The sequence below is a fragment of the Globicephala melas genome, chromosome 4 (assembly GCF_963455315.2).
Source record: "Globicephala melas chromosome 4, mGloMel1.2, whole genome shotgun sequence".
In the NCBI taxonomy this organism is placed as follows: Eukaryota; Metazoa; Chordata; class Mammalia; order Artiodactyla; family Delphinidae; genus Globicephala; species Globicephala melas.
The window spans coordinates 145,529,682-145,541,309 of record NC_083317.1 but is presented as its reverse complement, the minus strand read 5'-3'; the positions used below and the strand labels follow the sequence as shown (position 1 = coordinate 145,541,309).

The 11,628-nt window shown below is 41.4% G+C and overlaps 1 protein-coding gene across 11 annotated transcripts in view; it reads right to left on the bottom strand.

Annotated features, from left to right (window-relative positions):
• Positions 1–796: 796 nt before the first annotated feature.
• LRRC3B (leucine rich repeat containing 3B) overlaps positions 797–11,628 on the bottom strand; it is a 94,381-nt gene continuing 83,549 nt past the window's right edge. For 10 of the 11 annotated variants that reach the window (XM_060298674.1, XM_060298673.1, XM_060298676.1 and 7 more), the window contains one exon: positions 797–2,050. In XM_060298674.1, coding sequence (XP_060154657.1) covers positions 1,107–1,886 — 780 coding nt within the window. In that variant the 5' untranslated portion in view covers positions 1,887–2,050 and the 3' untranslated portion in view covers positions 797–1,106. Of the gene's footprint in view, positions 2,051–8,584; positions 8,602–11,628 lie in introns of those variants that run through there. The other variant, XM_060298679.1, reaches the window with a different exon arrangement.

Sequence of the window (11,628 nt, the reverse complement as noted above, 5' to 3'; positions counted from 1 at the left end):
TGAGCTTTCTCCTATCTCTGAACAATATCAGGGACAGGCTATCTTGATACACAGGTGTTTGCATTTGTCAAATATATGGAACTGTACACTTAACACGGGTGCATTTTTTAATATGCAAATTATACCTCTAGCAGCCAACCCAGTCAGAACATAATGAGAAGACCTCAGTCTTTGGAGTCAGGGAGACTTGGTTCAAGTTTGAGTTCTGTTACTTTCTACTTGGCAGGTCACTGGACTTCTTTCGCCCACGGCTTCCTCCTCGCAGATGGGGTGGTTGTCACTTTCTCCTCTGGGAGTCAGGGTTTGGAGTCATAGTATACAAATGCCTTGCACCATGCTCGCACACAGTTGATGCTACGTGATTATTAAGACCTTCCTTTTTGGCATGGCTATTTCTATGTTGGTCACACACCTCTGTCCACCAGAAGGTAATCTTGAGGACAGAATATGTGCTCCTTTTTTTTTTCCCATGTGTCTAGCATAGAGTAGAAGTAGTGTGTTTTGCTAAACACGCCGACTTTTAGGTAGCAAACACCTAGAGACATCCCAATTTACGCCTCTGCAGGTTGCCATGCTATGTACTGTCACTTAAGTTTGCTAAGGCTTAGTATTTTGAAGTCTGACAGGTATTTTACTCGGCTGATAACTCAGCTATGGCGCCCCAGTGTACAATAGAACTTAATAACATCTCTCATTGTGATCATTCTTTAGGTTCACAAGAGTTGTCTGTTTCTCTTTAAAGCAATGGAATGACTGTATCGTTTTCGGGACCAATAAGTCACTCTGTTTTTCATGGTTCAAAGTTAGGCTTTTATTTGGTTTCAAATTAAAAAAATAAATTTCATTATTAAATACTGAGATGGATAGAACTAAGGTTCAGGGAAGTAGCTGACTCAGGAATATACCACCAGGAGTACAACGGAGGGGTGGATTACCGAAACGCAAATGATTTATGCTGTCATGTTTGTTAAAAGTTCAACAGTGGCAGGATTCAAAAGAAACTGAGATACAAAGTTTCAAATGTTTACAATGGATGAGAGAAGTAAACCACTTATTCTACTGCAATCCCAAACGGATTTCTTTTTCCATGCCAGTCAGTGCGGACACTACACCACTGTACTAATATCGTCGGGTTCGTCGGCTTTCTTTTGCCTGCTCGGCAGGGATTTCAAGTATTCGAGGTGTCTTCGCGCATCTTCCTGATTTTGCCTCACGTAATACACCACATACGAGATCACCATGGTGAACCAGCCAAACATGGTGACCAGCATGGCATAATCAGTCGTTTTTTTAGGGAGGTTACAAAGGTCAGCATCATTGGCAGCGTTGAGGAACGGTCTCCCGGCGTGTTCGTCCAGCACGGAGGTCTTGCAGATCACATTGTGGGCTGTCTCGTGATTGGACACCATGCCCCTCAGAACTTGCTGGAGCGTACAGTCGCAGTGCCAGGGGTTGTTGGCAATCCTGGCCCTGGCCTTCAGGTTATTGAAAGCGTTTTTGTGCACGCTCTGAATCCGGTTGTCAGACAAGTCCAGAGTCTGCAGAGTTTCGGCGACTCCTTTGAAGGCATGCTCATCGATAAACTCAATGCCATTTTTGGACAGGTTGAGAACTCTTAGTTGATGGAGGTCCTTAAAAATCTCATTGGGGATGGATGTGATCTGATTGGAGTCCAGATACAGTAAGACTGTTTCAGGAGGAAGATCTCTAGGTATTTCCTTGAGATTTGCGTTGCTGCAGGTGACATTTAAACCCCCAGAGGAAGAACAAAGACACCCCTTGGGACACATACTGGCGGAATGAAAACACAGTATCATAAGAACAAAACTTTGTAGGAGGAGACACATGGAGAGGGAACGAGTTAACCACAGGTCCACCAGATTCATGCTGGGATGTCAGCATAATCACAAGCCCATTCTTCATTTATTCCAACAAGCAGGTGTGGTAACGCTTCCAGCCCTGTCCACACTGTTGATTTCCTTCTTGCGTGGTTCAAAGGGCTGCAGCTAATACACGTATCCCTTCATTATTCCGGTCCATGCTTGGGTACCTAAAGGAAAGGAAAGCAGATGCAATTAGCTCTTTTGCAAAGGGAGGTACATTGCAATTAAAAATGCTCTCAGGCATCTGGCATTTTATGTGGGCAGGAGAGTTGGTTATGCAGGTAATTTCCATCAACACCACTGGGAGTTATCTGCGTAATGGGAGTCTCCTGCTCAAATCCCAGGTCCCGGGGGAGAGGACTGTCAATAAATGACATTTCCAAAGGATGTTGACTTGTTGTTCGTTGTGCAGAATTAGAGCAGAGAGTCCAGATTTCTCTCATTTCTACTGGCCTTCACCACATCCTGAACCCTTTGTGAATTTTACAGCAATAAGATTTAATTACCCCTTTGCTTCTTCTTGCACTCAAGAGGCATCAAGGCAACCGAGCCCTTCTCTTGGGCAGCAGTGAGAAATCATACCGATATTTTAAAATTAATGACCATAGATAACAATATATTTCATGGCTTTTGAATGGATGCCCAATTTGGAATCTTTTCTGTAAAGAAATCTCTTACTTGAACTACGGAACGTATGAGTGCATTCCAACCTTCACAACAAAATGTTGCTAAGGACCTACAGCATGGAATCTCCAAAAGGGTTGCCTCCTTTGTGACCTCTTAAGTTACATTATACCCGGAAGGATGTCCTTAACTGAACTTCCAAAGGATTCTCTCTTTGTTTTCTAAACAATGTATCCCCTCTCCAATAGATCTTTAAATATGACACACACATCCAAGCCTTTTTTTTTTTAGTATAGAAAGAGAATTAAGAAATACGAGCCTCTTATATGTAAGTCAAATCATTATGCTGTGCACCATAAACTTATACAGTGCTGTATGCAAATTATATGTCAATGAAACTGGAAAAAAATGATGTAATTAGCGGCCAAAGAAATGCAACTATAAAATGAGATATGAATGTTTTTCTTCTATCAATATAATTTTTGAAAATACCATCCATATGCTTATAAGAATAGTATAATATAGCATCCTCATTAACACATCTTTTGAGAATATGTTTTGGAAAGAAATTTGGCAAAATCTATTGAGAACATTAAATTTTATATACATATACATCTCTCTCTCTATATATATATATCTTTTGACATTGTAATTTTCTTTCAAGTAATCTGTTCTAGGGAAATGTTCTAAAATTAAACAAAAATTTAAATCCCCTCCAAAAAAGAAATACTAGACTCTAAGACTTCCTCAATAGCTTATTTTTCTTTCTAGTCGTATATATACACATGTATCAGTGTTGGAAAAAGGCCAAAAGTAATTGCAAAACTTTAGTGATATGAGCAAAGTTATGAACTTACCCCCAAATGGAGATGAGAACATAAGTGAACATTCAAAACTACTCTCTCATGTAAAGAGGACAGGCATCCTCACAGGTTAGGCAAGTGGATCTTGGACAGATTATGTGACTTGTCCAAGGTCAAATAGCTTGCAGGTGGTAGAGAAAGGAATCAAGCCAAAGACTTTGCTCTGACTCATTAATCTCACAATTCTTTCCACAATTCTTTCTTTACCCCTCTTTCCCAATTCCATCTGCTCCATGAGGGCAAACAGAATCCAGGGATTGCTGTAACTTCCGATGCTGTTACGTTGCTGCTCTATCCCACATTGAGGACCCCATCGGATCCCAGGAAGGGGGTCCTCTGCCTTGTGGAGGGGATCCATGCCTGACTTCCAAGGACTGTCTCTCAGGATCTGAGAAACAAGGAGAGCATTCATTCCTCTTATAGCAGTGAGCAACAAATGACTCTCTGCAAACTTGTCTTTTCTAAAGATCCCAGATGGATAAATACAGAGGGAAATGACTCCAAATGTTACCAAACTCACAGAAAGGAAGATTAATGTGAGCTGAAAACATAATGAACTGGGTTGTTCATCATGGAAAAAAGTAAGATTAGCAACAGCAGAATGCAATGAATGTACTTTTGGAATCCTGAATCCCTCCAATGCCAGAGATGCTAGAGATGAACCCCTAGGCGTACTAAGCCCTGCGTCAACAGCTCATTTCATCTGCAGTGAAACTTTACCTCCCTTCCATGTTTTCCTTCCTTCAAAACTTCATCGCATATCACCTGGGGACTGTAGTAATTGTCTAGATCGGAGGAAAAAAGCATGAACAGGTGTGAAGGGGGGGACACTCAGAGAAGAAAGAGTGTGGCAGTAGGACAAGGCAAATGTGGCTGTGAGGGGGACATGAGAAGGACACAGGGGATGGGAGAAATGAGTGTGATTAGAGAAAACAAAGGGAGTCCCTGTCATCAAGCGACTTCCATCACCTGAGTAGGTGCGACCTGAGTATGTGCTGAAAGAAGGAACGCCTTCTCTGGAGGACTCTCCACATCTCTCCAGAGACTGATTCCAAGTCTACCTGGAGGGAAGTGTTCTCTAATTTAGACTCTAAGTTCTGGGAGGGCAGGGACTTGTTTCTACCTTGTGTAGAGACAATAGTGAACAATTAAGAAGGAAAAAGTACACTGGGTTTGTATTTCAACTCTAATCCTGATGAGCATTATGCTATCTAAACCTCACTCCCCTTCTCTTCATATAGAGATTATAAAAGCATCTAATAACAATGTTGACTTGAGCATTATATGAGATAATCCATGTAAAGCATTTAGCACAATGCCTGATAGATAGTAAGCGCACAAGACTCGTTAGCTAGAGTTTTTATTATTATTCCAGATACATTCCGAACTCCTAGCATTGTGCCTGACCTGTATGAAGGGCTAAATAAATATCTATTGTATGAATGAACCAATGAAGTATTGAGCAATCTAGCTGTGGTTTTTCTTCCCTATGGTAATTATTTTTATTACCTCGAACATAAGCACTGGCTCATCAAATGTCTGTTGGTTTTACATGTCAAAACGGTGGCCTCTGGAAAAATCACAAATGCACGCTCTTATTTGGAGAATAGAACTTTTTCCCAGTACACGTCTCTAGACTTAATCTATTGTTTCTCCAGAATGATCAGTCCAATGGTCATGGTCACAGACAAGAAGTGGTGCAAAGTTTCTTGAGATGAAATGGTCCACCTGAACACCAAATGGTCCACCTGAACACCGGATGGAATGCCTATTGGGTGTACAAATACTGAATATTCCTTGCATTCAAAGAGGTTGGACTCAAACTATTTCATTTTCTCTCTATGATTCATAAAAAGAGAATAAAATTTTCTGGGTCTGGCCGGATCACTGGGTTGCCATGACAGCCTCTAGAGCCTCCACTGTCATCCAGTATAAAGTGACAAAAGTTGCAGGATGTACAGAGCTGAGCCCTTAGATGTCCAAATACATCAAATCAAGGTTATCTTCAGCAGGAAGGACAGAAGAGCTGCCTCTCTGCTCTATTGTGCTGAATTACTATTTTCCAAAGGGATTATCAGCTTGGCATTGCCTTAAAGCACTGGAAAGGTAAACAGTGATTCCTAGGAAAGGAAGCCATGGGGAGATGTGCCTCAGAGGAAAACACCGGGCATTCCGCAGAAATCAGTGATCATCCAGCAGAGGACAGAGCTAAAGAGAAGCCTGGAAACCTAAAGCTCCCTCCTGCTCTGTTCGTCATCAGGTCTACCCGCAAACCCAAAGTAGCAAGCAAGCCATACTGCTGGTGGAAAAACTGCCTCCTTGCTAACTTCAGAAGGAGCGGGTGGAACACAGTGAAGGCTTGGGGTCACACTGGTGATGCAACAGTGGTGGCAGCAATTCCCGCTTGCCCTCCTGAAAAGGAAGAAGACCCACCAAGAGGAGAGCCCAAATTAAACAGCATCTTTTCTACCTCCTGACTCGCCCTTCAAATCTCTCAACTCATTATACTACCCTATCCTCATACCCTCATTCCTTTCAAATATGTCTGGGGCAACCAAGAAGCTACAGGATTTCTGGATGTGTTGTTCAGGTCTGAGCTGAGCCCCCAAAGAGGGCCATTTTACCCCTATATCCATGTCTTGCTCCCATTTCCCTGTCACACGAGTTTCAGAGCTACAGCAATTAATGCTGGGATTGGGTGTCAACCATCAAATGTTGTTTCCAGAAGAAAAAAAAATTCACTTGGCAGCCTGCCTAAGAAGACCGTTCTTTCAGTGGCTGATTAAAAACTCTGTCTTGTTTCCTGTTTCTTTCTTCTCATCATTAGGGGATACCCAGGGACACTCAGGGCTTCATGAACTCTTCGGAGATAGCTATATGCCTTGATTCAGAGAGAGATACCAGACACACCAATTTCTTCCATGCAACTCTGCTACCAAACAGAAGGATTTGATTAAAAGGCCAAAAATGGAAAAACAGGAAGGTATTTCAATTTAGGACATAAAATTCAAACCAATAAAAAACCATAAAAGTAAGTACTTAAAATTAAAACTTCAGTATGGCAAATATACAAAGTGAAATGACCAATGATAAAATAAAAGGCTGATTTCTCTAATATACAAGAAGGTTTGGGCTTCCCTGGTGGCGCAGTGGTTGAGAGTCCGCCTGCCGATGCAGGGGACACGGGTTCGTGCCCCGGTCCAGAAAGATCCCACATGCCGTGGAGCGACTGGGCGCATGAGCCATGGCCGCTGAGCCTGTGCTCCACAACGGGAGAGGCCACAACAGTGAGAGGCCCGTGTAACGCAAAAAAAAAAAAAAAAAAAAAAAAAAAAAAGAAGGTCTTCCCAGAGGAATAAGAAATGGATCCAATATAAAAATGGACAGAAAAACAATATATACAAATGGACAATAAATTATATGAAAAGATTCTTGATCTCACTGACAGTAAAATGAATTCAAGTTAAAGTACCTCTCATTTTGGTTAAAATTAGGAAGACTATCTAGTGTCAATGAAAGGGTGAAGAACAAAGCACTCTCAGACACTTGATGAGGGAATAAATGGGGCACTCTTTCCGTAGGAGCAATTTAGGAATATCTATTTCAAATTTAAGAACAAGTTAGATTGACTTGTACTGATGTAAAGATCTCCAAAGATGACCTCCAAAAACAGCTTGAAAAAGGGTTAATAGAAAAGAGATTATAGTATAATTGCATTTGTGTAAAATTTGTATAAAGAGGAGGTAAATATGAAACCACAGGTATATAATTTATACATTTATATATGCATAGATCACTTTTGAAAGGATGTATAAGAAACTATTAATAGTGGTTAACTCTGAATAGTAGAACTCAGGGGCTGGTAGGGGGAGAAGAGGAATTGTCTTTTTTGTTTTATACCCTTCTGTACGGTTTTAACTTCTTATGGTATAAAGGTGTTTTGTTTGCTTTTGATTTTGTTTTACAATAAAGATTTAACTGATTTAATACAAAAGGACCAGGGGTTAGCTGAAAAAAGCAATCCAAATGTAATGCCTCCGAAAGCAAGTTTTGAGCCCATGTGTTAAACAATGGTGGCCCAGAGGGACAGGCAAATGAGAAGATGATAAATTTTGAAAAGCTGAACATTTTCAACAAGAAAGACTGAATATACAAAGGGACAGTGGTGAGATCCTAAAAAGAGAACCCTAACCCACAACCTGCAGCAACCAGCCTGGAAAGTTAAACTATGACCTGTAGTTTGTACCAAAATCGCCAGGATTTGATCAATAATTCCAGCTTCCCTGATCTCTGTCCCTGCTTCCAACGTAGGACCAAACCAGGGAAAACCAAATCTGCTCCCATAACCAATCACATAGGACGCTCTGCTTCTATTTTGCCCACCTCTAGCTTGCCCACGCCAAGAGCCTCCCATCAGGGCATATTTGAAGGTTTTCTTTTTTTCCACTATAAACCTTTTACACACCCCTGCCTTCATTTGAATCTCTGCCAAATGCAGAAGATGGTGGTTGACACTCTTGCTACAGAAAGCGCTGAATAAATAGCCTTTGCTTGTTTTCAGTTGGTCAGTTTTCATTAGTTTCCAAAAGACTAACATTTGAGTACATGATATTTTCAATGCCACATTTCCAAAATTAGCTTTCCAACCTATTAGAGAGATTATATACCAATTTCTTTATTCTCTATCAACTAAGCATGGGTTGCATATGCCATCAATCTGCTTAACTCCTAACCAAAAATTAGGGGAAGTGAGTTGGGACCTGAATCATTCAGGTGAATGAACTGCAGAGGTAGTTTTCGCCACTGCTCTTGGAGGCCGCGTTTGTATGTACAACGCCTTATTCCACATCTTTAGCACAGAGCCCTGCCTTGAACTTTAGTTCTACATTTCCATCCACAGACACCTACTGTAACAGGGAAGAACAAAATCTGGTCCCATGGTGGATCTGTTTCTTTTACTTTGACCTTTGCTTTCCACTGCTTTTGTTCTGTCTATAGCTATAGGCATACATAATGGCCTGCCTCAGGGAGCCCTGCCCCTCTGCCTGAATGTTACACCGAAGTGCCTTTGTTCAGCTCACAGGGAAACCCCCGGACCCCACCCACCTGTGGATGGCTGCAGAAAAGAAGAAATTAACACATCCCCTCCCTGAGGCTGGCCAAAACCAGGAGATATTTTGCAAAATTCGTGGCCTTTTTACTTTACTTCCTCACCTCCTCCCACACTCTGTTCTATAAAAGAAAGTGGCATCCAGACCCCGATAAGATGGTACTCTGGGACGCTACTCCGCCATCTTCTCAGATGCCCGGCTTTCCGAATACAGTCGTTATTCCTTGCCTCAACACTTCGTCTCCTGATTTATTGGCCTGTTGCGCGGCGAGCAGAGGGAGCTTGGACTCCGTAACATCCATCAGCAAAAGATTCCACTGGGCTTCAAACTGGGCATCCCTAAAAGCAAAATCATTTTCACCCTTCCACCCCACCCAACGACCTCTCTTCTACCACAAACCATATCCCATATATAGAAAAGCACTAAAACCCTTAACTTGAGATGTCTGGTTTTTGTTTGTTTGTTTGTGACGACAGTAATCTTTTGATTGACTACCTGGGGTTTTTTTGTTTGTTTTTTGTTCTTTTTCAGCAAAAACTCCTATGTGTCTGGGCTCCTCCCTTACCTCTTCTGAGCAGTCCCTCAGAGCTACCCGAGGCTGTCTCTCCTGGGCTATAGTCCTCAGTAAGGTCCCCGAATAAAACTTAACTGGAAACTTTTAGGTTGTGGGGGTTTTTTTCCAGTTGACACTAGCAAATAAACAGAACCTTTTGTTTGAACCCAGCATCTATCCCTCTCTGGGTACTAACAAAGATTAAAGATAAGATTATATCTTGGCTAACATCTGTATTTATTATTCAACATGCTGCAAGTTTATAGGAAGGCTGAGTGGGAACCCATCTGTCTCAGTTTCCTTCTGCTTCTCTGTTATTATTTCTCCATAAGTGCCTAAGGCATTTACAACCATGAGAGCTTTGCAAACTCTTAACACATAATCTACATAAATGTAGGGTCCCAAAGATGCTCCAGGGTCCAGAGGCAACTTGAAAGCTGCTTTTAGATAGCACTAACTTATGCTGTATTCAGTTGTACTTCTGAGCGGGGTGAATGATTGTCACCATTTTTAAAAAACTTATCCTACTTAACCCTAGCCAATGACTTGGTGGCAAAAGTATAGGATTCAGGTCCAAACCCAAGGTCCAGAAACTGGATTCAAAGTCCAGCTTCCTTGAATTCTAGGAATTTACGGACTCACTTACACACCCATGCCTTAGTTGCCTTAGGACTATGACCAATAATATCCACCTCACTGGTCTCATAATTATAAGGATAAAATAAAATAAATATATGTGAAATGTGCTTCAGAAACTGTCAATGACTGTTCAAAGATTATGCTCTGAGTTTCAGTATTTAGTTGGTTTTCTCAAATATCAATCATCATTTTTTCCAGAGCTTCACATTTATTTTTCTTAAGCATAATCAACTATGAAATAGTTCTCACATCACTTATACAGTTGTCAATGAAGAAATGTTGCTGCCGTATCAGTAAACAAAGGATGCTGCAGACATCACATTACAGCCGCCAGGTGAGCCCTGAGGGAACTCAGGATAGAAACTGGACGCCTCCCATCAGGCCACCAGCTGCTGCAGCCACCCTCTACCCCCCCCACACACACACACACTGTGCACCCTGACAAGGATGTGGACACACAGGATACTGGTCCCAGAAAGCTGAGGTGCATATCAAAGGAATGATTTGAACAAGCCCAGAGTCTTGCATCTTCCCATACACAGAAAAGCACTAAATTCCTAACTTGAGATGTCTGGTCTTCTTTAATGAACAGTAATCTTTTGGTGTTCCAACTACCTGGTGTTTGTTGCAAAAACTCCTATATATCCTGGCTGCCCCCTGATCGCTTCACAGCAGTCACTCAGAACGATCTGAAAGGCTGTTTCCCAGGCTTAAGACCTTGGTGTTGTCCGCAAATAAAACATAAATCTCAACTTTTAGGTTGTGCTTTTTTTTTTTTTCAGTAGATACAGTATGCCAAAATATATTTAACCTGAATCTAATCAAGAGGAAACAACCTGACCAATCCAGAACTTGAGACATTTTACAGGGTGACTGATCAGGATTCTTCAAAGAGTCACTGAAGGGAAAAAACAAAACAAACAACAAACAAAACCAAAATCAAATAAGAACAGGCTGAAGAACTGTTCTAGATTAAAGAAAAAAGAGACGTGACAACTAAAAATGTTACCCAGTTAGTTGCCTGAACCCACACTGGGGTCCTAGCCTGGGCTGAGACCCTTTGTCTCGGCCAGGGAGGTTCTTTTTCTGATCAGATTCGCACAGCCAATAACAAAACCAATGCTGAGGCTGGAACAACACAAACTTTATTCAATGGCCAAGAATGGAGAAGCAGGAACTTCGTTCGCAAGTCAACTTCTCCTGTATATTTATTTGGAGACAGCAAATATATAGGAGATTCACAGTAAAGGGAGGGGTTTGGAAAGAGTGGGAAGAATATTTGTGAGTTATCTGAGAACAGGAGTATGGTTAGGACCTGAGGCAACACTCCTTTTCAGTCCTTATATGGGCTTTTCTGGCTGTTGTCATGGCAACTGTCAACTGTCATGTTGCCGGTGGGAGTGTCATTTAGCTAATATAACGAGCGTATAATGAGGATCAAAACCCACTGGAAGTCAAATTCTCTGCCATCTTGGGTCCAGTAGGTTCCATCCAGTTCTTGTTTTTTCCTCTTTGCAGCTTCCTCCTTAAACTTAAGTAAGAGTAATTGGTTTCCATTCGAGGGAGGGGCAGGGATATGATTCTGGGGCAACAGCCTTGGTAACAAAGGTGTTGTGAGAGATTGACCCCTGGATTTAAAAAAAAATGCTAGAAAAGGGCATTTTTGGAACGATTAGGGGAAATTTTGCATAAAAACAATGTTAGCTATTATTGTATCAAATTTAAATTTATTTGGTTTTATCATGATATAAGTAGAAAGAAGAGAGTCCTTGTTCTTTGAAGGTACAAGATTTGGGGGTCAAGAGTCACAACGACTGCAACTTTCACATTGTCCAGCAAAAACAAAACTATATTTATATGTAGAAAGAAAAAGACAAAAGTGGCAAAAGATTAACAATTGGTAAATGGAAAGTGATAGGATGAACGTGTTCATTGTACCAATTTTTCAACTTATC